We start from the raw sequence: 27,102 nt of genomic DNA on the forward strand, positions 1-27,102 counted from the left end.
TATTTTGGCTAGCTCTGTATAGAAGGTGACGGGTAGTGGGGGAGGAAGATGACAGAATAAATTATTTTGGGAGAAAAGGTCTGGATGGGAATTTCTCTATTTCTTCTCTCTCTCAACAGGGTCTCATTCTGACACCTAGGATGGAGTGCAGTGGTGCCATCACAGCTCACTGCAGCCTTGACCTCTTGAACTCAAGCAATCTTCCACCTCAGGCTTTAGGTGCGTATTACCATGCCAAGCTAATTTTCAATTTTTTTGTATAGATGGGGTCTCGTTATGTTGCCCAGGCTGGTCTCAAACTCCTGGGCTCAAGCAGTCCTCCTGCTTTGGTCTCCTAAAGTGCTGTGATAACCAGCATGAGCCACTGTGCCCAACCTTTCTTCTTTTTTTAAATTTTTTTTATTTTTACCTCTTCTATAAGAATTGTTACCTCTATTTTTTTTTCTTTTTATTGCCCAAATTTCATTCGCTTCTTTCCCTATATCCTCTTACTTTGTCTGCCCATCCATGTTTATCTTCCTTCTTTCTTTCTTTTCCTTTCCCTTAAATTATGATAACATAGGATCTAGCATACCTAAAATTTAGTCTTGCATATATTGAATCAGATTGTATTTTTCTGGTTTCAATCCCAAAACATGTAAGTTTTTATATTTTACTCTTTTGAGAAAATACAAGCTTAACATTTTTTGGTTGAATATAATCATTGATTACTTTCCTTTAGGATTAATACAATTTATTAATAAAATAGTTCTCACTACCGCTATAAAGGATTATAAAAATACTCAGTGCTAGAAAAATGGTACCAAAAGAATACTTCTTTTAAAGCTTCTTAGAGATTTCTCTCTTAAATGTCTGCTTAATGTATTTTTATTATCTGAATAAATTCAAGAAGAGAAAGAACAAAAATTAATTTAATTAAGGGCTTTAAAAAAACCTGTCTCAAGTTTGTGGAAGTAGAGTTGTACAATCAAACACGGCTTAGAAAGACTGGATAGAATGCCTCTATACAGTCGATTTTTCGGATAGAAGGCCTTCCTATTAAATATGTATCAGCTGTTATTCTTTGTAAAATAACTTTCTAAGTATCAATGAACCTTATTTAAGTTCTAACCGCAAAGCCAATATGTAATTGCTCACAATTTAATCAAGTCAAAGAGGGTCAGAAAGAAAGCATTCAGAGGTACAACCAACATTTTATATGTTAACTTTGTAAATACAAACAAGTAACCCTAAAGTTGCAAATGGTACAAAAATCAAATGTTACATAATTATCTATTATAGCCATACTTTACTACAGAATACAAACTACCTAAGAGTGAGCTTCATTTCAAAATTACAATTGTCTTCCTTAAATAGTAGAATTTTATATATACAGTCACAAACTAGCTGTCAAAGGACTAGGCAAGACTCTTCCAGTCATTAGCTATACAGAAGGTAAATAAGCACAGATTCACGTGTTTGAATTCCTAGGGCCTTTCATAAATAAACTCCTACACGCTTACATCTCCTGAAATTATAAGGTGCATTCTGAGGGAATTCAAACATTGAGACATGAGACCACAAAATGAAGTGAAGCAGTTCTCTCCACAGAAACTCAACTGTGAATAGGGTCCTATGATGTACGCATGTGGGCAAAACTTGGAGCAGGTTACTAAATAATGAAATGCTGTTAAATTTTTTTAAGTTACTAAATAAATAATTTTCTTTCTTTACAGCAGATATCCTTCATTTCAAACAGAATTCCATTATGCAAGATACTCTGGTACACCAAAAAGCCAGGTAGAGAAACTTCTACTGAATAAATACTTGAAAACTTTAAAAATGATTATTATATGAAAATCAGAGAAAAATACATAACACAACGTTAATCAAATAAGTGAAGAGAGTTCTTTGATCACCAAACTAGGGGCTATCTATACTCTGTGGTTTGAAGAAAAAAGTTTCTTTCCTGGCCGGGTACCCTGGCTCATGCCTATAGTCCCAGCACTTTGGGAAGCCGAGGCAGATGGATGGCTTGAGGCCAGGAGTTCAACACCAGCCTGGCCAACGTAGTAAAACTCCGTCTCTACTAAAAATACAAAAATTAGCCAGGCATGGTGGCACATGCCTGTAATCTCAGCTACTTGGGAGGCTGAGGCATGAGGATTGTTTGAACCCAGGAGGCAGAGGCTGCAGTGAGCTGAGATTGCACCACTGCACTCCAGCATGGGCCCCAGAGCAAGACTCTGACTCCAGAAAAAAAAAAAAAAAAAGGTATTTCCTTCTATTATTATAGATTCTCCTGCAAAGCAAAATCTCATTAGTGCATTTAAAATTTTCCAGGAAAGCTCTGCTGCAAATTCACTACCTGTTCTAGAGCTTTTCTTTCTCAAGGTACATGGGCATGTGAGGTAGAGCCTAGCCCCTGGGGAAGGCCCTCAGCTTCACTGTTCTTATGGAGACCTAAGCAGGCCCTCAGTCAGAGGAGAAAGTGTTAGCAAGGCAACAAATAAGAACCCTCCAGAGCAATTTCATGCCTTACGCTGTGTGCTTTGCTTTCCGTAACTGCTGTTAATATGGTTTGGCTGTGTCCCCACTCAAATCTCATCTTGAATTGTAGCTTCTATAATCCCCTTGTGTCATGGGAGGCACTCAGTGAGAGGTAACTGAATCATTAACTGAATCATGAGAGTGAGTTTTCCCAGTGCTGTTCTCATGATAGTGAATAAGTCTCATGAGATCTGATAGTTTTATAAAGGGCAGTTCCCTGGCACACACTCTCTTGCCTGCCACCATATAAGCTGTGCCTTTGCTCCTCTTTCACCTTCCACCATGATTGTGAGGCCTCCCCAGCCATGTGGAACTGTGAGTCCATTAAACCTGTTTTTAAAGCTTTATAAATTACCCAGTCTCGGGTATCTTCACAGCAGTATGAAAATGGACTAACACAGCTACTGAATAAATGATACTTCTTTTTGATGATAATGTGCTTTCAAAGGGAACCTCAAGGAGCAGGTGTTTTTTTGATCCCTTTCCAAATCATAAATTTTTTTGCTGGAAGAAACCCTCGAGGTCATCTGATGCCATCCTGTCACTCTGCAAACAAGATCCTGAGGTTCGGAAAAGTTCAATGACTCACACAAGACTGGCTAGATAGAGTGTGCAACTAGGATTCCAGTCTCCAAACCCTATCCAATTCTATTCCAAATACATACTTTCTGCCTCCTACTTGCTTACTCCAGATGCATGTAACTCTACACAAGTCTTGACTTGGACCTTCCTCTCATCCTGTCATCCGTGAAAACTGTTAAATTCTACTTGCCCCACATACAGAAGGCTCTTTATTAGATCACTTAAATTCTCCTTGCTCCCCAATTCTCCTTCTTTCCTATGAGCCTCCCACCATAATAAGAATATTAACAGGACTTAAACTTCATAAAAGAGTTCCTAATCAGTGGGGTCTCCTCAAAATGTCCATATATTTAACTTCAAAATACTAAATTGTGTTCTTACTTTAATGGAGAATATACAGTTTTAGAAAACTTTGAAAAACTAGACTTATATTCTATTCTCTACTCCTTAACCTTTAAGAAGGCCATTACTAATGGCCATTCCTTCTACAGAAATATCCTAGAGGAAAAATACTAATGAATGCTTGGGTGAAATAAATGTCCAAGTAAATAATCTTTATTGCACACATTAACTTCATTCAATAGTTATTGTTCTTTAGACTACAGCAAAATAAGAAATTAAAATTTTTCGCAGTTTAACCAAATATTTATAAAATCTCACCTCTAATTCCTCAGCCTGTTCTGCATTATCGTCTTCTGAGCCACTGGTTTTAGGTAAATAAGTCATTTTTAGTCTCAGATAACCCTTAACTCTTGATTTGTGACTGTAGAAAAGAAAATAAATATTCATATAACTTTAACACCAGGGAGAAAAGTATTCAATTAATAAGAGTTTAATGAACACCCACTAGGTACCAGGGGGTCTACAAAGGGAGGTTCAAAGACAAGTTCCAGGGCAGAAGATATCTAGGGAAAGGAACAGAAGGCAGAGAAAAGGGAAACATATATAAATAAATAATTGTTATGACACAAAGAAGATGCTAAGGAAGTTTAAGTGAATGATCAGAGACAATGTCAAAGAGAAGCTGGCCTTTGAGTTGGGATTAGAAGATCGGGGAGGATTCTTATCTGTGGCAGTACAGGAAAAGGCATATGAGTGGAGAAGAGGGCAGATCCAGGAAACAGATGTGAAATCTGGGGTGCAATTGAGGAAACTGCAGTAGTTGAGTTTGGCTAGATTACAGGACATGTAAAGGGGACTACAGGAGATTGGGATGGCCCAGAGGCCATGCCAAATCAGACAACTTCAGACTTTATTTTCATATTTTGGTAAATCACTGAGAATTTGGGGGATAGAGAAAGGTATCCTCAGAGATGTGCTTTAGGGATACTAATCTGGCCATATTTTTTTGGACGACAGAAGAGTAGAGGGTAAGGCCTGATAAGTGTCTGCAACCTGCTACATATCTTTGGCAGCTGTTTGAATCTGTCACACATTAATTTACCTAATCTATTTTTATATTGTATCACCTCTTTGAGTTAGTTGTCTAAGCTAAAGACTGCTGCCTGCTGTAGTAATATTTTAAATCTTTTGAAAACCTGTCTTTCATAAGCTGCTGCTGCTTTTTTTTTTTCTTCTTTTTTTTTTGTTTTGTTTTTGTTTTTGTTTTGAGACAGCATCTCCCTCTGTCGCCCAGGCTGGAGCGCAGTGGCTCAATCACGGTTCACTGCAGCCTTGACCTCACAGGCTCAGGTGATCTTCACACCTTAGCCTCGTAAATAACTGGGACTACAGGCACATGCCACCATGCCCGGTTAATTTTTGTATTTTTTTTGTAGAGATGGGGTTTTGCCATGTTGCCCAGGCTGGTCTGGAATTCCTGGGCTCAAGCAATCCACCCACCTCAGCCTCCCAAAGTGCTGTGATTACAATGCTTTCATAAGGTTCTAATTTAAGGCTTGATTCTATTGTCCTCATCAATTCTAGCATCCTATGATTTACTTAAGAAATCTTTGCTTATCTCAGTTCTCTACATAGATTTTTTGGGGATGATTTTTTTTACAGATATCAGATATGTAGCAATTATCCTTTGTCTTTCTAGAAAAGAGTCCTAATCCTTTTATTCTGTCTTCAGGAGATTACCTACCCCCACTCCCAAGCCTCCCCTAATCTTTTTAGCTCTTCTCTGTATAGTTCTCATGGATTTGGCAAATTTAGTGTATCCTTTCATGAGTAGTCAGTGAAATCCCCGATGCTTATTTCCAAGGCCGCTAATGTGGCTTGTGTCTCCATACTGAAGGAGATGTGAACATTCTGACTTGTGGCTATAAAGATGGATACAGAAAATGTGCTCAGATAATGTTTTGTTGAAAAGTTTCTCTACAATTGTATGTTTCATGTCTTCTCAATTGGAAAAGAAGCCTCAAGGTTTTGACTTAATGGGGCTCAAACAAATTTAGGAATGTAGTACATTTTCTATCTGAATAAAGTTCTTTCTACAATTGCAATAATATTCATTGCAGACAGAAGAAGCAAATTGTATTTTTTAAAGATAAAGACGCTAGAAAGCATGTGACAAATTGAAAAGCAGGCTGCTAGGACAATCAAATAAGAAAAAACAATTTAGTTATTCTTGATATGCAGATGTCACAATCAGTCTAAAATTAAAAGACGAAAAGAGATTTACATTCCAGACATCTACAGAAATTAAATGTGACTTCCTTTACAGACAGTAAATATTAAGTCAGTGAGCACTCCTTTTCATTTTGTTTTAATATTTATATTACAAACAATAATTTAAAAAATCATTTTTAAGTGAAAAATTTTACTAAGTTCCAATAGTACATTTTCAAATGCATTTTATAGTTTAAGAAACAAGACAAATACTGTTGCTTTCACAGATGTCCTTTCTATGCTTTAGTTTGAACTTTTTGACAGTAAATCCACACACATTTTCACTAGATTTTACTTGTCAATGAGGTACAGAAGATCAAAAGGAGTTTTAGTTACAGCTTAAGTTTAAATTTTTTTGATAAACAACAAGTAACTTTGGGAAAATGGAATTATAAGCATGCTATGTGGGTTTTAAATTCCAGTCTTATGTTATTTTCTCTAAATATCTGAGTCTTCTGAAATACTTTTTAAAGTATGCAAAATATAGTTAGGTTTTTCTGAAATTGGCTTTGTGCATGTCGAGTTGGATAACGGTTTTAGATGAATTCATGTTCGTGATTTTTTTAAAGCATAGCATGACAATATGACATAAATAGCCTTCTAGTCTGATAAGTACTAAGAGGACGAATCTTTCCCAAAGGGCTGTGATCACTTTCTGTATTTTCAGAATGTTTTGCAATGTGCATATAGTACTTTTAATCAGAAATAGCAATGAAGCTTTTAGAATAATAATAATAATAATAATATTTACAAGTAACTTATTTACAGAGGTTTAAACCCTGAATTTCTAATGAGGCTACTATAACGTGTAATGAAGAGATAAAAAATTTAATATGCTATTATTTTATATTTACTGACCTTCTTGGGTGAAGAACAAAATCCTTAAATGTATATGGTCTCTCCAATCTTGGATTTTCTGTCTAGAATAAAATAGTGGGTTTTCAAAATATATCTGTAACACCAAAAGCATGTACTTTTCAAGAATACGCATGAACTATCACCTAAGGCATAATTTAAGTTGGAAGTGAGAAAAAAAAGTAGCTTTAGTTTATCAAATGCTAACTTGACAGTGCTTTCACTTTCCTGCCCAAGAGGAATTGCAGCCGACATGACAACTCAAACGAAAACTAGCTGAGCAGGTGGGTTGTGGAGCCAAAGGGAGGGCAGAAGAGAATAGGCAGAAAAACAGTACAGAGTGGTTAGTATGTTGACATCCCGAAAGAATATGGACTATGCACATGTCTGCAGGCTGGCTTGGTTAGAGCATGGAGATAGGAGATCAAAAAAGTCCACAGCCTGGAAAGTAAGACTGGATTAAATATATTACTGAAAGCTTATGGTCCTGCACCCTGTTTAAAAAAAAAAAAAAAAGATTATGCTCTGGAAAGACTGTGGAGAGCTAAGTAATATAACTCATTAGACTGAAAAAGAAGTATTTTTTCTCTTTCTTTAAAATTCAGCAGCTGTTGGTTTTTATCATCCTTCTCTGATGTTTTGCATTGTTAACTACCCAGCCTGCCTTGAAACTCTTTGCTTAAATTTTCGTGACATTATTTTACTTGGCTCTTTTCCTGTTTCCCCTTGTCTGTTTTCTCTTTCTTTTCTGATCCACTCACGTTGACTGAGGGTCAATGGCTGGCCCTCCGTTCTTATCTCTTTTATCAGGAAAGCCCATTATTCTCAGAGATTCTGCTGTTATCTGGACAGTGATAACACTCAATCCTTCGAGTCCCTTTTCCCTACATAGCTGATTTTTATCTCTCTGTCAGCAGTCCACTTTAAACTTTCATTTTCTTTGTTTCCTATCAAAACTCTGTCCAAAAATAAATTTTTTGCATTTCAAAACAAAATGGCTTTTCTTCCTCACTTTTCTACATGAGATGCCACTCTTATCTTCCAAGTTCAACTTGTATTATCTTTACTTCTTATTTTAAGCCTCCATGTCAGACATGTGATTCAATAATGTTCTATTTTGCAATGTTTCCTGAATCTGTTTTTCTCCTTGCTATATTCTTAGTGCTGATTCTCAGCGTTTTATGTTTCAATTGTCGTAAACTATCTTAGTTTTCTTCTGTGAGCTTAGGCACTCCTCATTCTAGTTATTCAGCAGAATATTTTCAAACTAATCTTTTTTACACAGTGTTTTCACAATGCTAGCAAACATCAAAAATTCTCTATTTCTCACTGGGGTTCATGTATGGAAATCTTAAAGAGAAAATGCAAACGGAAAATTGAAATGAGTTTTTAGAAAACAGTATGTAAATCAATTATTTACATTAACTATATTATATATGTAAGTATTTATTAAATTAAAAAAATAAGCACAAAAGGAAAATCATGGACACCTATACCAACCGGTAATGGATAAAGTGGAACATCCACTTGACCTAGGAAATCATCTCTTGTCTATAAGAGAAAGAAGAAAAAATATAATTAGTAATACGCTCAATTCCTTTAGAAGAGTTTTATGAGATAGTGCCACCATTCACAGAAAATGTAGAATTTTTTTATTCAGTTCTATGCAGCACCAATGGAAAATAAAGAGTAATGTGGTACAACTTCTCGTAATGGCAGAGTAGCATATATTAGATTAATCCTTCTGCAGATAACAATTATATTCTGTGACAAAATACTAAAAGAGCTATTTGAAAGTACAACAGAATGACCCAAAACAAGCAGAAACTGGAGGGACGTCAATCCTTCAAAGAAGGAACTACACTAGGTAAGATTCAGTATTTATATGGCTTTTCCTCTAGTAGTGTTCCACAGTCCACATAATGCAGAGAGCCTAGAACTTAAGCTGAAAACCGCACTATTACTGGCTTGAGGAGTCAGAAGGCCTAGTTTGGGGTTGACAGCATATCTGGAAAAAGAGGAGAAAAATCCCAGAAAAAAAAGGAGCCACCAGAGTTCTTCCAAATCTATATATAAACTCTTACCTAAACCCCTAGTTTTACCCTGAACTGAACAAGTGAAAGTCAACAGCTGGAAGACTAAGAGGGCTCAGCACTGATTTCAGCTGATGTTCACCAAAAGGGAAGTAGAATTTGGAGTTCAGCTATGTTAACTTGCTAGAACAAAAATCAACACTGGGCATGGAGGCTCACACCTGTAATCCCAGCACTTTGGGAGGCCGAGGTGGGTGGATCACCTGAGGTCAGGAGTTAGAGACCAGCCTGACCAACATGGTGAAATCTCATCTCTACGAAAAATATAAAAATTAGCCAGGTGTGGTGGCACATGCCTGTAATCCCAGCTACTTGGGAGGCTGAGGCAGGAGTGTGGCTGAAACCCAGGAGGCAGAGGTTGCAGTGAGCCAGGACCATGCCACTGCACTCCAGCTTGGGTGACAGAGTGAGACTCCGTCTCAAAAAGAAAAAAAAAAAGAAAATCAACACTCCTCAGGGAAATATAATAAAATTCACTGTCTCTATTAGTTACTATATTCATTGTCTAGCCCACAATAAAAAAAAAAAAATTACTAGACATGCAAAGAAATAAAAAAAAACCCAGTATCAAGAGAAAAAGTAATTAACAGAAACCAGCCACAAGATGACGCAGATCATGGAATACGCAGACAGGGAAAATAAAGCAGCTATTATAAAGATGTTCAAAGGACTTAAAAGAAAAATAAGGTCATAATGAATGAAAAGATGGGGAACCTCAGCAGTGAAGGGGAAACTAACAATGAATCAAATGCACATTTTATTTTATTTTATTTTATTTTTGAGACAGAGTCTTGCTCTGTCACCCCAGCTGGAGTGCAGTGGTGCAATCACAGCTAACTGAAACCTCTACCTCCTGGGTTCAAGTGATTCTCTTGTCTTAGCCACCCAGGTAGCTGGGATTACAGGCATGCACCATGCATGGCTGATTTTTGTATTTTTAGTAGAGACAGGGTTTCACCATGTTGACCGGTCTGGTCTCAAATTCCTGACCTCAGGCGATCCGCCTGCCTCAGCCTCCCAAAGTGCTGGGATTACAGGTGTTAGCCACCACGCCCGGCCAGATGTACATTTTAGAACTGAAAAATATAATACATGAAATAAAAAAATTCAGTAGATGGGTTTAAAAGACGATTGAAGATGACTGGAGAAAAGTATCATGAACTTGAAGATATAGAGACAGAATTTATCTAATATGAAAAATAAAGGAAACTTGTGGAAAAATTTCAAGCAGTCTGACGTATGTGTAACCGGAGTTCCATAAAAGGGGATGGGTAATAGGGCAGAGAAATATTTGGGGAAGAAAACAGCCAAAATACTCACACATTTAGGAAAACACAAGCTGAGACAGTCAGTAAAGTCAGTGAGCTGAAGCAGGATAAATATAAAGAAAACATGGGTAGGCACATCATTATTAAATGCTGAAAACAAAAGATACACAGAAAATCTTGAAAACAGCCTAATAAAAATAATATATTACACACAGGAGAATAAGAATACAAATAATGGTTGACTTCTCATCAAAAACAATGGAAGCCAGAAGACAACTGAATGATCTCTGTAAGTGCTGAAATGGAAAATGGACCAAGAATTCTGTATCTAGCAAAAACTATCCATCAAAAAGGGAAGGAAAATAAAGGTACTTTTGGATAAAGTTGAGATAATTTGTCAACAGCAGACAAATCGTTGGCACTACAGAATATGATACAGGAAGTTCTTCAGGCTGAGGATAAGTGGCACCAGATAGAAATTCAGATCTAAAGAGAGTAATAAAGAGCACCAGAAAATGGTAAATACGTGGGTAAAGTTTTTTTTTTTTTAAAGAACAAATTGTTGTACACACACACAAAAATTGTATCGCTATACTATGGGTTTAAAATATATGTAGATGTAATAAAAATGACAACATTGTGCACAAGATAGGTGGAATAATCAAATCTATATTGTTGCAAGACTTATATTTTATATAAAGTGGTATGATTGATATAAGTTAATCATTAATTGACTGCAGAGCTAAAAAGCACAGAGAAGAGTTAAAATGGAATATTGCAAATATCTGACCAACCCAAAATAAGGTAGGAAAAGAGAAACAAAGAAACAGATGAGATGAACAGAAATAAACTGCACATTCTGAGAGCCAAATCCAGCCATATAAATTATGACAAACTAGTCCAATTAAAGACAGAGATTGGCAAGCTGAATAAAAATGCAAAACCTAACCATATGTTGCCTATAAAAGACATCTATCATTATTATTTAAAAATATTTTATTAAATTTTTTTTTTCACTTTTTTTCTTTTCTTTTGTATTTTTCTTTTTTCTTTTTTTTTTAAAAGAGATGGTGTCTTGCCATCTTATGCAGGATGGTCTCAAACTCCTGGGCTCAAGCGAGTCTCTGGCCTTGGTGTTTCAAAGTGCTGGGATTACAGGTGAGAGCCACAGTGCCCAGCCAACTTCTCATTCTAAAAGAATTTCAGATTTAAAAAAATTGCAAAAATACTGCGAGAGAATCCTCATATACTTTTCACCCAGATCCACCAAATGTTAACATCTTAAATAACCATATTATAACGATCAAAACCAGAAATATTATTAACTACTCTACAGACTTGACTCAAAATTCACCAATTGTCTGCCTAATTTTAGTCCAGGGTCCAATTCAGATTAACATATTGCATTTAGTAGTCCTGTCTCCTTAATTTCTTTTAATCTGGAAAGTACCTTAGTCTTTCTTTGTCTTTCATAATCTTGACATTTTTGAGCAGTACTGACTAGTTATAGAACATCTTTCTAATATTTCTTCATGGTTGCATTTAGATTATGCATTTTTTGCAAGAATACCACAAAGGTGATGCTTGTGCCCTTCTCAGTGCATCATATCAGGAGGCACATGATACTGATTTGTTGCATTACTAATGGTATTAACTTCAATCATTTGGTTAAGGTGCTGTCTTCCAAGTTTCTCAATATTTTCCCCTTTGTAATTAACAGTATCTTATGGGAAAAGCCTTTGAGGTTACGTAAATAGCCCATTTCTCATCAAACTTTTTCTCACAAACTTTAGCATCCGTCGATGATTCTTGCCTGCAACAATTATTACTGTGGTGCTTGCCAAATGTTGACTTTCTATTTCTACCATTTCCATTATTCTTTTTATATTAATTATTATTCTACTTAACAATTTTCCCCTTCCTCCCATTTATACATTCTAATTTATATCATCATAGACTCATTGATATTTATTTTATATTATCTTATAAGATATAATCCATCATTGTTACTTATTTTTTTACTCAAATTGTCCCAGATATGGTCATTGAGAGTCACTTCAGGTTAGTTTTTGTGCATTTCTGATAGCTTCTCAATTTTTTTGTATACTTCCTTACTTTTTGGCACCACAAAAATGTTTCAGGTTTAGCATATACTCTTCTTATCCCTGCTCTACAATCAGCCACTTCTCCAGAGAACCCTGATAAATTTTACTGGAGAATCATATTTAGATATAAAGATCCGGGTTCAAGGTGCTTATTACTTTTAGGCTCAAGAGATGAACTTTAAATTCAAATACACAGATAAATGAAAATAAAGGTATGGAAAAAATAATCAGGTATATCGTAAGTATAAGTGGCTATAATAATATCAGACAAATCAGATTTCATGACGACGAGTATTGCCACAAATAAAAAGAAACATTTCATAATAATAAAGAGATCAATTCATAAAATATTACCGTAAGTCAATAATGTGAATCAATAATAAACAGAAAACTATCCAATTAAAATGGGCATAAGACTTGAACAGATATTTCAAACAAGAAGATAAATAAATGGTAAATATTATATGAAAATATGCTTATCACTATTAATCACCAGGGAAATGCAAATTAAAATCACAACGCAGTACCACTTCAAACCCCCTGGAATAGCTAAAATAAAAAAAGTCTGACAAAAACAAATATTGGTCAGGATGTGGAGCAATCAAAACTCTCTTATAAAGTTAAACATATACCAGTATATGACCAAGAAATTCTGCTCCTTGTATTTTCTTAAGAGAATAAAAACAAATATCCTCTAAAATACTTCTTCAAGACTGTTCACAGAATTTCATTCATAATAGCCTAAACTGGAAATAACTCAAATGTCCTTTGAAAAATGAAACTGTGGGATATGCAATTAATAGAATTACTCAGCAATGAAATAAAATGAACGGATATACAAAATAACATACATAAATCTCAAAGAAAAGTGGTTTTTTTTTATTTTTTGAGACGGAGTTTCGCTCTTGTCGCCCAGGCTGGAGTGCAGTGGTGCGATCTTGGCTCACTGCAACCTCCGCCTCCCTGGTTCAAGCGATTCTTCTGCCTCAGCCTCCCAAGTAGCTGAGATTTCAGGCATGTGCCACCACAACCAGCTAATTTTTTTTGCATTATTAGTAAAGACAGGTTTTACCATGTTGGCCAGGCTAGTCTCGAACTCCTGACCCCAGGTGATCCACCCGCCTTGGCCTCCCAAAGTGCTGGGATTATAGGCGTGAGCCACAGCGCCTGGCCAGAAAAGTTTAATTATAAAAAGAAGATACAAAACAGTACATGCTGTCCGATTTAATTTACATGAACTGTAAAAGAAAGAAAAAAGGGAGACTGGAAGAATAGATGACAGCAGAGAGAGAAGTGAGAGAATGAGTGAAAGTCCTAATACCAAACAGTAAGGACCTCTCCAACTCCTTTGTTTCACTTGGCTTCTAGAATACTGGCAGACAAATATATACTTCCCAGGAAAGAAAATTCCTCTCTGGAACAACTAAGCAACCCAATGAGACAGACTTACAGATATTAAATCCAGGAAGTCTTCCAATAAAATGACTAATCCTCTCTGCTCACCCCAAAGTGAAGTCCACTAGTCAGTAGATGCCCATGAACAAAACCCTTCCAATAAATATTGGAATCTTATACATTATGGACAGTTAAGGACTACTAAATATTTGGGGGAAAGTTTATAACATGAAACACACAGACCTAAATGAAAGACGGGAGTCTGATGAATAAGAATCAAGTCAAATTGCAAGAAAAATACCTCAGAAAAACCGTAATATTCCCAGAGATAAGAGGAGATGAGCCATCTGTCAAACAAGATAGGAGGCTGCAAAAAAGAAGCAATTAGAGGACAAGAAATAACTCTTAGAAATAAAAAGTATAACTCAAATAAAAACTTCAAGATAGAGTTAGAAGATAGAGTTAAAAAAATTCTCAGAAAGCAGAACTAAAAGACAATAGACTATAGGATTCTTGAAATAAGGAAATTACAGGAGAAAATTCAAAAGTCAACATCGAAATAATAGGCACTCCAGAAATAAAAGAGGACAGGGAGGACATTATCAAAAAAGCATTTTAAGTAACTTTGCTTGAACTCAAGGAAGAGAATATTAAAAATAAAAGGGCTGGCTGGGCACGGTGGCTCACACCTGTAATCAATCCCAGCACTTTGGGAGGCTGAGGCGGGCAGATCATGAGGTCAGGAGTTCGAGACCAGCCTGACCAACATGGTGAAACCCCATCTCTACTAAAAATACAAAAATTAGCAGGGTGTGATGGTACACGCCTGTAATCCCAGTTACTCAGGACGCTAAGGCAGGAGAACTGCTTGAACCCAGGAGGTGGAGGTTGCAGTGAGCCGAGATCGCACCATTGCACTCCAGTCTGGGTGACACAGCGAGACCTTGTCTCCAAAAAAAAAATAAATAAATAAATAAATAAATAAAATAAAAAGGCCCACTGAATATGAGGCAAAGTGCATGAAAGAGGTAAAAGACTTGCTGCAAGGCACATCATTGTGACATTTCAGAGCACCAGAGATAAAGAAATTCTAAAAGCTTGGAGAGTAACAAAGTAGATAATACACAAACCTGAAAGATAAGAGAGTACTTCCTGCAAAATAATGAGAGAAAGATATTTCTTATGTAGAATCTACATTCAGAAAAACTATCTTTTTCAATTATGATGGTAGAATAAAGATATTTTCAGATACTGGTATTTTCAGGGAGGTAATGGAGGATATACTTCACCAAAATGAGGGAGTGTGCCGTGATATGGAAGATGCAGGGGATTCAAGATAGGAGAGCATAGAGGAATCTCAGAAGGACAGGGAAAGGAAGTCTTAGAGTAACAGTTATGTAACAGCTAGAGAGCAAACAGTGCACACCAGAGCAGGAAGCTACAAGAGAGATGTTTCCTAGAAGAGTAGGGATAATCATATCTACTAGTAGGGTTTGGTGAGAATTAAATAAGAGAATACAAAGTGCCTTGCATAATACCCAGCACACAGTAAGTATTCAATACATGTTAGGTAATATATATTTAAAATACGGGCGTCTATAATGAAACCCCTGCTCCCCTTTCCCTGGACCAGTTTGTGGACATTTCAAACAGGTATATCCAAGAAAAGGAGTATGGTTGGAGACTAAGGCTTAACAAATTAGCTTAGCTTAACGCCATGTTCCTATTCTAGAACATGAGTTGATGATAATTTTTGAAATGGGTAGGTTAGCTTTTAATGATGTTTTCAAGGCTATATTGTAGTAAGTTTTTCTTTTCTTTTCTTTCTTTTTTTTGAGACGGAGTTTTACTCTTTTTACCCAGGCTGGAGTGCAATGGAGCAATCTCGGCTCACTGCAACCTCCACCTCCTGGGTTCCAGCGATTCTCCTGCCTCAGCCTCCTGAGTAGCTGGGATGACAGGCACACACCACCATTCCCGCCTAATTTTGTATTTTTAGTAGAGACACGGTTTCACCATGTTGGCCAGGCTGGTCTTGAAGTACTGACCTCCAGTAATCCACCCACCTCGGCCTCCCAAAGAGCTGGGATTACAGGCGTGAGCCACTGTGCCCAGCCAGTATGTTTCTTTATTCCTGTTTTTATCACAAGTAGATGTTATACTTCATAACTCTGATCTTTAAGAAGCTCTAAGTGAATAAGTAAAATATAACAAAAAATAGTAAAATCTCAACCAGGATGACTGAGGAATAAAATATTTTCGGTAACTGAATTATCTAGTTAACATAGGTTTAGGCTTAACCAGATTTAAAAAAAAACAAAACTTTTTTTTTTGTTTAGTCTTATTAAATAGCCTTGTCCTGAGTAAACAGAATATGCTGAACATCTGTATGTTTGATGATCTGTGACCTTGCAGTGCTTAAAAAACATAGCTGTGATCAACTGTCACCAGAGTAATAGAGGCATAGAACAGGGTTTCTCAGCTTGGGCACTACTGACAATTCAAGCCAGATAATTTCTTTTTGTTGTGGGGGCTGTCTTGTGCATTGAAGGATATTTACCAGCATTCCTGGCCTCTACCCACTGTGTGTCAGTAGTGCCCGCCCTCCAGTTATAACAACCAAAAACAGTTTCTGGCTTTGCCAAATATCCCCTGGGTGGCAAGATCATTCCTCATTAAGAACCACTGCTACAGAAGGTATAAGACCAAATGTTCCATCAAATGTGCAGAAGTCTCTTCCTAATTTTGGTTTTTAAAAGTAACAGCTTTTAGGTAGGAAGTGGAACAAGATAACCAAATAGAAGCCTCCACTGATCATCCTCCCTGCAGAAACACAAAATTCAAAAATCACACAAAAAGCACCTTCCTAAGAACCAATCACAGTATCTAGTTTTAACTTCACATCACTGAAAGAGGCACTGAAGAGGGTAGGAAAGACAGTCTTCAATTGCTGACACCCACCCCCTCTATCCCCTGGCAGTGGCTCTATGGCATGGAGGATCTGTGCACTTAGGGTTGGGAGAGCTCAGTGACAGTGGGACTTTGCATTGGAACTCAGTGCTGCATTGTCACAGTGGAAAGCAACACCAGGCAGAACTCAGCCATGGTCCATGAAGGTGGCATTTAGATCAGCCATAGCCGGCGGAGAATTGTCCATCCTAGTGGTTGGAGCTTGAATTCTGGCAAGCCTCACCACTGTGGGCTAAAGCACTCTGGGGTTCTAAATAAACTTGAAAGGCAGTTTAGGCCACAAGGACTGCAATTCCTAGTTAAGTCCTAGCGCTGTGCTGGGCTTGGATTGGAGCCAGTGGATTTGGGGGACAGGTGATCTAGCGAGACACCAGTTGGAGTGGCCAAGGGAGTGTGTGTGCCACCCCTACACCAACCCCAGGCAGTGCAGCATGCAGCTCTGAAAGAAACTCCTTCCTTTTTGCTTGAGAAGAGTAAAGAGGACTTTGTCTTACAACCTGGATACCAGCTCAGCCATAGTAGGCTAGGACACTTGCTGACTAAAGAGCCTTAGGTCCTGAATAATCAGCAGCAGTAACCAGATAGTATACATCGTGGGCCTTAGGTGAGACTCTGAGACATACAGGTTTCAGGTGAAATCCAGCACATTCTCAGCTGTGTTGGCTATAAAGAGAGACTCCTTCTGTGTGAGAAGAGTAGAGGGAAGAGTAAAGAGGACTTTGTATTACAGTTTAGGTACCAGCTTGGCCACCGTGGGGTAGAGCACCAAGCAGGCTCTTGGGGTCCTTGATGCCAAGGCTTGGTTCTTGGATGGCATTTCTGGACCTTCCCTGGGACACAGGGGAGCCCACTTCCCAGTAGAGTGAATTCCAGGCCTGGCAGCATTCACCACCAACTGACTGAAGAGCCCTGGGGCCTTGAGTGAACACTAGCGGTAGTCTGGCAGTACTCCCCATAGCCCTGTGGCAGGAGTGGCCATGGGGAGACTCTGCCTGTGGAAAGAGAAGGAAAGAGTGGGAAGGACTTTGTCTTATGGTTTGTGTGTCCACTCAGCTGCAGCAGAATAGAGCACAAGGTAGATTCCTAAGCTTTCTGACTCCAGGCCCTGACTTCTAGACGGCATCTCTGAATGCACTCTGGGCCCAGGGTAACTTGCTGCCCTGAAGAGAGGGTCACGAGTCTGGCTGGCTTTACCTGCTGATTGTAGAGCCCTAGGGCCTTGGAGCAAACAGAGGTGGCAGCCAGCGAGTGGTTACGGCAGGCCTTGGGTGAGACTCAGTGCTCTGCTGGCTTTAGGTTTGACCCAGTGCATTCCCAGTGGTGGTGGCCACGGGGATGCTTGTGTCATTCCTCCCCTAGTTCCAGGCAGCTCAACACACACACACACACAGAGAGAGAGAGAGAGAGAGAGAGAGAGAGACACTCTATTTGTTTGGGAGAAAGTAAGGGAGAAGAACAAGAGTCTCTGCCTGGTAATCCAAAGAATTCTTCCAGATGTTATCCAAGACCACCAAGGTGGTACTTCTTCCTTTTTTTTTTTTTTGAGACAGAGTCTTACCCTGTTGCCCAGGCTGGAGTACAGTGGCATGATCTTGGCTCACTGCAATCTCTACTTCCCAGGTTCAAGCAATTCTCCTGCCTCAGCCTCCCAAGTAGCTGGGATTACAGGCACCTGCCACCATGTCTGGCTAATGTTTGTATTTTTAGCAGAGATTGGGTTTCACCATATTGGCCAGGCTGGTCTTGAACTCCTGACCTCAAGTGATCCACCCACCTTGGCCTCCCAAAGTGCTGGGATTACAGGCATGAGCCACCATGCCTGGTCCCAAGGTGGTACTTCTGTAGGTGCAAGAGCCACAGCATTACTGGGCTTGGAATGTCCCCTAACACACATATGGCTGTAGCAACCAAAACCCAGATCACAACACCCAGGTCCCTTTGAATACCTGGAAAGCCTCCCCAAGAAGGATGGGTAAAAATAAGCACAGACTGTGACGACTATAATAAATACCTAACTTTTCAATGTCCAGACATTGGCAAACATCCACAAGCCTCAAGACCATCCAGGAAAATATGACCTCACAGAATGTGCTAAATAAAGCACCAGGGACCTATCCTAGAAACAAAGATATATGTGACCTTTCAGACAGAGAATTCAAAAGAGCTGTTTTGAGGAAACTCAATGAAATTCAAGATACACAGAAAAAGAATTCAGAATCCTGTCTGATAAATTTAACAAAAGAGATTGAAATAATTAAAAAGAATCAAGCAGAAATTCTGGAGCTGAAAAAAGCAACTGACATATTGAGTAATGCATCAGAGTCTGTTAATATCAGAATTTATCAAGCAGAAGAAAGAATAGTGAATTTTAAGACAGGCTATTTGAAAATACACAGTAAGAGGAGACAAAATAAAAAGAACAAAAAACAGTGAAGCACACCTACAAGATCTAGAAAATAGCCTCAAATGGGCAAATTGAAGAGGTATTGTCCTTAAAGAAGTAGAGACAGAGATTGAAGGAGAAAGTTCACTCAAAGGGGTAATAACAGAGAACTGTCCAAACCTAGAGGAAGAGATCCATATTCAAGTACAAGAAGGTTACAGAACACCAAGCAGATATGACCTAAATAAGACTCCTCAAGATATTTATTAACAAAACTCCCACAGGTCAGGGGTAAAGAACGGATCCTAAAAGCAGCAAAAGAAACGAATAACACACAATGGAGTTCCAATACATCAGGCAGCAGACTTTTCACTGGAAACCTTACTACCTTGGAGATAATGGCATGACATTTTAGAAGTGCTGAAGGAAAAAAAGTTTTACCCTACAATAGTATATCTGGCGAAAATGTCCTTCAAACATGAAGGAGAAATAAAGACTTTCACAGACAAACAAAAGCTGAGGGATTTCATCAATACTAGACCTGTCCTACAAGAAATGCTAAAGGGAGTTCTTCAATCTGAAAGAAAAGGATACTAATGAGCAACAGGAAATCATCTGAAGGTACAAATTTCACTGGTAACAGTAAGAACACAGAAAAGCACAGAATATGATAATACTGTAATTGTGGTGTGTTAACTACTCATATGTTAAGTAGAAAGACTAAAAGATAAACTGATCAAAAATAGTAACTATGACAACTTTTTAAGACATAGTATAAGAAGATATAAATAGAAATAACAAAAAAAATAAAAAGCAAGGGGACAAAGAGTTTTTATTAGTTTTCTCTTGGCTTGTTACTTTGTTTATGCAATCAGTGTTAAGTTGTCATCAGTTTAAAATAATAACTTATAAAATATTTGCAAGCCTCTTGGTAACCTTCAATAAAAAGACATAGAAAGGATACACAAAAAATTAAAAGAAAGAAATTAAAACATACCACCAGATAAAATCACCTTCACTAAAAGGAAGACAGGAAGGAAGAAAAGAAGGAAGAAAAAAAGGAAGAAAAAACTAAAACAACCAGAAAACAAATAACAAAATGGCAGGAGTAAGTCTTTACTGAACAAAAATAACACTGAATATAAACAGACTAAACTCTCCAATCAAAAGACATACAGGGGCTGAATAGATTAAAAAAAAAAAAAAATCAAGACCCAACAATCTGTTGCCTACAAGAAACACATTTCACCTATAAAGACATAAAGACTAAAAACAAAGGGATGGAAAAAGATACTTCATTAAAATGGAAATCAAAAAAGGACATGAGTAGCTGTATCAGATAAAATAGACTTCAAGATAAAAACTATAAAAAAAGACAAAGAAGGTCATTATATAATAACAAATGGGTCAATTCAATAACAGGATATAACAATTGTAAGTCTATATGCACCCAACACTGGAGCACTGAGATATAAAAAGAAAATATTATTAGCGATAAAGAGAGAGACAGACCCCAATACAATAACAGCTTGAGAATTCAACATCACACTTTCAGCAGTGGACAGATATCTGGACAGAAAATCAACAAAGAAACATCAGACTTAATCTGCACTACAGACCAAATGGATCTAATAAATATCTGGAGAACACTTCGTTCAGCTGCTTCAGATTACACATTATTCTCAGTGCATGGATCCTTCTCAAGGATAGACCATTCATTAGGCCACAAAATAAGCCTTAAAACATTTAAAAAAATTGAAATGGGCCAGGCGTGGTTGCTCATGCCTGTAATCTCAGCACTTTGGGAGGCCAAGGCGGGTGGATCACCAGGTCAGAGATCGAAACCATCCTGGCTAACATGGTGAAACCCCATCTCTACTAAAAATACAAAAAATTAGCAGAGCGTGCTGGTCTGTAGTCCCAACTACTTGGGAGGCTGAGGCAGGAGAACTGCTTGAACCCATGAGGCAGAGGTTGCAGTGTGCCAAGGTCACGCCACTGCACTCCAGCCTGGGCAACAGAGCAAGACTCCGTCTCAAAAAAAAAAAAATTGAAATAATAGCAAGTATCTTCTCTGACCACAAAGGAATAAAATTAGAAATAAATAACAAAAGGAATTTTGGAAATGATACAAAAACATGGAAATTAAATAGTATGTTCCTGAATGAATGACCAGTGGGTTAATGAAGAAATTAAGAAGGATATTGAAAATTTTCTTGAAACAAATAATGGAAACATAACATACCAAAACCTCTGGGATACAGCAAAAGTAGTACTCAGGGGAAAGTTTATAGCTAACAGTGCCTACATCAAAAAAGAAAAAAAAAAAACTTCAAATAAACAGCTTAAAAAGTGCATCTTAAAGAACTAGAAAGCAAGAGCAAACCAAACCCAAAATTAGTAGAATGAAAGAGATAATAATGATAGAGCAAAAATAAACGAAATTGAAATGAAGAAAATGACACAAAAGACCAACAAAAAAAGTTGGTTTTTTAAAAAAGATAAAATTAACAAACCTTTAGCAGACTAAGAAAAAACGAGAGAAAACCCAAATAAATAAAATCAGAGATGAAAATGGAGACATTACAACTGATACCACAGAAATCAAAGGATCATTAGAGATTATGACCAAGTATATGCAATAAATTGGAAAATCTAGAAGTGGATAAATTCCTAGACATATACAACCTATTAAGATTGAGCCATGAAGAAATCCAAAACACGAACAGACCAATAACAAGTAGTGAGATTGAAGCTGTAATAAAATGTCTATCAGCAAGGAAAAGCCCAGCATCCAATGGCTTCACTGATAAATTTTACCAAATATTTAAAGAACTAATACCAACCCTACTCAAACAATTCTGAAAAACAGAGGAGGAGGGAATACTTCCAAATTTATCATATGAAACCAGTATTACTCTGAGACCAAAATCAAACAGACACATCCAAAAAAGAAAACTACAGGGCCAAATCTCTGATAAGCATTGATACAAAATACTAGTAAACCAAATTCAACAACCTATTAAAAAGATCATTCATCATGACCAAGGGGGATTCATTACAGGGATGCAAGGATGGTTCAAGATATGCAAATTAATCAATGTGATACGTCACATCAACAGAATGAAGTATTGATTATAAACAGAATGATCATTTCAATTGATGCTGAAAAAGTATTTGATAAATTTCAACATCATTTCATGATAAAACCCTACAAAAAATGGTATCAAAGAAATATAGCTCAACATAACAAAAGTCATACATGACAGACCCATAGCGAATATCATAGTGAATAGGGAAAAACTAAAAGCCTTTCCTCTAACATCTGGAACATGACAGGAATGCCACTTTCACCACTGTTATTCAATGTAGTAAGGGAAGTCCTAGCTAGAGCAATCAGGCAAGAAAAAGAAATAAGGGGCATCCAAATTGGACAGGAAGAAGTCATATTATCCTTGTTTGTAGATGATATGATCTTATATTTGGAAAAACCTAAAGACTGTACCAAAAAACCATTAGAACTGATAAATTCAGTAAAGTTGCATGATATATAATTAACATACAAATATCAGTAGCATTTCTAAATGCCAACAGTAAACAATTTTTAAAAGAAATCAAGAAGGCAATCCTATTTACAGTAACTACAAATAAATTACCTAGGAATTAACCAAAGATGTGAAATATCTCTATCAAACACTGATGAAAGAAATCAAAGAGGACACAAAAAATGGAAAGGTATGTTCATGGATCAGAAGAATCCGTATTGTTAAAATACCCATACTACCCAAAGCAATCTACAGATTTGATGCAATCCCTATCAAAATACCAATGACATTCTTCACAGAAATAGAAAACAGAATCCTGAAATTTATGTGGAACCACAAAATAACCAGAATAGCCAGAGGCATCCTAAGCAAAAAGAACAAAACTGGAGAAATCACATTACCTGACATCAAATTATATTACAAAGCTATTGTTACCAAAACGGCATGGTACTGGCATAAAAACAGACACACAGACCAATGGAACAGAATAGAGAACCCAGAAACAAATCCATACATCTACACCGAATTCATATTGGGTAAAGGTGCCGAGAACATACACTGAGGAAAGGACAGTTTCTTTAATAACTGGTGCTGGGAAAACTGGATATCCACATGCAAAAGAAACAAACTAGAATAGACTCCCATTTCTCACCTTATACAAAAATCAAATAAAAATGGATTAAAGACTTAAATCTAAGACCTTGAACTATGAAAGTAATAAAAGAAAACTTTGAAGAAACTCTGCAGACATTGGAGTCGGCAAAGATTTCTTCAGTAATACTCCATAAGCACAGGCAACCAAATCAAAATGGACAAATGGGATCACATCAAGGTAAAAAGCTTTTGCACAGCCCACAATAAACAATCAACAAAGTGAGGAGACAGCCCACAGATTGGAAGAAAATAGAACAACCACAGAATCCAGCAATCTCACTACTAGGTATATGCCCAAAAGAAAGGAAATCAGTGTATTGAAGGGATATGTGCACTTCAGTGCTGAAGAGATATTTCAGCACTGTTCACAATAGCCAAGATTTGGAAGCAACCAAAGTGTCCATCAACAGATGTGTAAAGAAAATATGACACATATACACAATGGAGTACTATTCAGCCATAAAAGGAATGAGACCCGGTCATTTGCAACAACATGGATGAAACTGAAGGTCATTATGTTAAGTGAAATAAGCCAGGCACAGAAAGACAAACTTCACATGTTCTCACTTATTTGTGGGAGCTAAAAATTAAAACAATTGAACTGAAATAGAGAGTAGAATGATGGTTACCAGAGGCTAACAAGGGTAGTGGGGTAGGGGGAAGTAGAGATAAGTAATGGCTACACAAAAAAGAATAAATAAGATCTAGTATTTGATAGCACAATAGGGTAACTTTGGTCAAAAATAATTTAATTTAGTGTTTTTTTATGGAGACAGAGTCTTGCTCTGTCACCCAGGCTGGAGTGCAGTGGTGTGATCTTGGCTCACCGCAACCTCCACCTTCCAGGTTCAAGCAATTCTTGTGCCTCAGCCTCTTGAGTAGCTAGAATTACAGGCATGTGCCACCATGCCCAGCTAATTTCTTGTATTTTTTAGTAGAGATAGGGTTTCACCGTGTTGCCCAGGCTGGTCTCAAACTCCTGAGCTCAGGCAATCTGCCCACATTGGCCTCCCAAAGTGCTAGGATTACAGGCATGAGCCACCACACCCAGACTAATTATACATTTAAAAATAACTAAAAGAGCATAATTCTACTGTTTGTAACAGAAAGGATAAATGCTTGAGGGGATGGATACCCCATTTACTCTGAAGCAATTATTATGCATCGTATGCCTGTTTCAAAATATCTCATGTACCTCGTAAATATATATACCTACTATGTACCCACAAAAATTAAAAATAAAAAAAGCTTTATTAAGATATAATTCACATACCATACAATTAACCCACTTGGAGTGGACAATTCAATGTTTTTTAGTATTTTCACAGAGTTGTTCAACCATTAGACAATCAATTTTAGAACATTTTCATCACCCAAAAAGAAAACCCTTACCAATCAGCACTCACTCCCCATTTCCCTACCCCTCCTTCAGTCCTAGGCAACCACCAACCACTTTCTGTCTTTATGGATTTGCCTATTCTGGATATTTCATATAAGTGGAATTATATACTACGTGGTCCTTTATGATTGACTTATTTTGCTTAGCATGTTTCCAAGATTCATCCACATCGTAGCATTCCTTTTTTATTGTTGAGTATTGCATTAGATGGATATAGCACATTTTATTTATCCATTTTTCAGTTGATTGACATTTGGGTTGTTTCAACTGTTTGGCTATTATAAATAATACCACTGTGAACGTTTGAGTAAAAGCTTTTGTATGAACACGTTTTCATTTCTCTTGGGTATATACTCAGGAATAGAATTTGCTAAAAATCTGCCAGATTGTTTTCCAAAGTTGCTGCATCATTTTACATTTCTATCAGCACTGTAAGAAGATTTCAGTTCCTCCCCTGTCTTACCAACAATGACCTGTCTTTATGACAATACCCTTCTTAGTTGGTGTGAAGTATTATGTCATCCTGGCTTTTTGCACTTCCCTGACAGCCAATGAGGTTGAGCATCTTTTCATGTGCTTATTGTGCTTATTTCCTAAAATCTCTTATAATCTTCCCTACAGCTTTCATCTCCATTGGAGAGGCAGTGCCTGGTCACTCAGGAACAGAGAGAAAACTCATCCCATCCCATCTCCCTAAAAAAATCACCTGTTTTTATTGCTCTATATTCGTTGTTCATTGGTTGTGTTTGGGAACAAAAGAACAAAAATCCCACATGGTGAGAATTTTCTTGTCTCAAGTACCTACATTTTAAATATTTCTTGCAATGGTGTTTTATTTAAAGCCAATGATCTGAAATGAGTTTCTTCACTTCTACATAAAATCAAATGATCCCAAATAGCTGTATTTCCAGTATTTGAAAAATAAAAACTTTTCCAAACTAAAAGTCAATATGCATGGTCTCGGAAGGAGATGGAGAATCTGAAACTGGGAACTATCCTGGAAAGTCTGGGACATATGGTTGCTATAAATACAGGACAATTAGAGGTTCTTTTTCCATTTACAAAGGAAAAGTAATAGTTTTAAATGCATTCCTATGAAGACAAGGCAGTCTGTGATGTTCATTAATATTTCCCTAGCCAACCAATTGTTCCAAATTCTGAATATCAACCATTTCTTTGCAAGAGTTATTTCCTATATTTGAACTGCATGCAGCCTACTTCATAAAACAAATTTGTATTTGGTACAATATAAGTAATTTAAGAATGCCTGAAAGTCTGAAAAAGAATTTAGAACACCAGGTGATTTTAAACAGGACCATCTGCAATGGGCACAGTTTAGTCAGTAAATAATACCTTTTCTAATACTATAACGACATGAATTTCGGTTTCTTAAAACAATTTTTAGAACAAGAAAAAAATCCAAATTGCTGTTTTTGTAAAAACTTTAATTAAAGATGCTCTAATTTTAGGAGGACAAGTGTTGTTAACTTTAATAAGAATGAATAGTAGCTAAATGTTATGCTTTAAGAGAATCCAGTGTAATAAAAAAATCAGAATTTAAAAAACAGTTAAGTGTCACAACTTTGAAGAATCCTTTGCTTTAAAAAGACTTTCTATTAAATATGAATTATAGGCTGGGCACGGTGGCTCATGCCTGTAATCCTAACACTCCGGGAGGCCGAGGCGGGTGGATCACCTGAGGTCAGGAGTTCAAGACCAGCCTGGTCAAAACAGCAAAACCCCGTCTCTACTAAAAATACAAAAATTAGCCAGGCGTGGTGGCAGGCACCTAGAATCCCAGCTACTCGTGAGGCAGAGGCAGGAGAATCACTTGAACCTGGAGGGGCAGAGGCTGCAGTGAGCTGAGATTGCACCACTTCACTCCACCCTAGGCAAAAGAGCAAAACTCCAACTCAAAAAAAAAATAAATAAATAAGTAAATATGAATTATAAATAATTTTCCAGGGCAAATCTACTGTAAAAACCAAAGGATTATAGAAAGAATAATTTCTTCATAGCCAGAGGCCAACAAGATAGCCAAGGTTTTCTACTGTAATATCAAACTTTTTGTTTCAATCATGCTTTTTAAAGAGTAAAAATAAATTTTATACCTGAATATTAGATATAGTATAATTTATGTTTTTTCAGTTTTCAGACTTAGCTATCAGCACTTTTCTTTCAAGAACATGTTTTAAAAAGTAATTTAAAAATATAAGTAACACATATACCAAGTACAAAATCAAAAAGAAAACGAAAGAGTTTCTACCCTCCAGCTATCCATTTCTACCCTCTGTCCTTGCAAAAGGTGATAGCTGTTTTATTTTTGTGCCTATGCCCCCTTTAGAGTTTTCTCTGACGTAGTGTTATGCAGCTTGCTTTCCCCCCCCTTCAACATTATCTCTCATACTTTGTTCACATATCAATATATAGAGAGACGCTTTACCATTTTGGTGGTTGTATGGTATGCCATTATATGGTACACCAAAATTTACTTAACTAGTTCCCTATTGACAGACAATTAGATTGTCAATCTAAATTCAGACTGACAATCTAAATGGTTTCAAATCTTTTGCTATGCAAACAATGCGTCAACTAAGCTGGTATTTATTAATTTGCATATATACCAAAAATAGTTTTTATTTTGTGTAACAATAAAGACTACAGTAAACTAACCTGAAATAGAAACACATCTTAGTGATTAATCAGATGCT

At 37.0% G+C, this 27,102-nt stretch overlaps 1 protein-coding gene across 3 annotated transcripts in view; it reads right to left on the reverse strand.

Moving 5' to 3' along the window:
* NEDD4 (NEDD4 E3 ubiquitin protein ligase) overlaps positions 1 to 27,102 on the reverse strand; it is a 165,460-nt gene that overhangs the window by 39,620 nt on the left and 98,738 nt on the right. For 2 of the 3 annotated variants that reach the window (XM_032174988.2, XM_032174990.2), the window contains 3 exons: positions 8,080 to 8,130; positions 6,583 to 6,644; positions 3,772 to 3,874 (listed from right to left, as the gene is read on the reverse strand). In XM_032174988.2, the coding sequence (XP_032030879.1) occupies positions 3,772 to 3,874; positions 6,583 to 6,644; positions 8,080 to 8,130 (216 nt within the window). The remainder of the gene's footprint in view (positions 1 to 3,771; positions 3,875 to 6,582; positions 6,645 to 8,079; positions 8,131 to 27,102) is intronic. The other variant, XM_058427670.1, reaches the window with a different exon arrangement.

Source organism: Hylobates moloch, unplaced genomic scaffold (genome assembly GCF_009828535.3).
Source record: "Hylobates moloch isolate HMO894 unplaced genomic scaffold, HMol_V3 SCAFFOLD_14, whole genome shotgun sequence".
NCBI classification, from domain to species: domain Eukaryota; kingdom Metazoa; phylum Chordata; class Mammalia; order Primates; family Hylobatidae; genus Hylobates; species Hylobates moloch.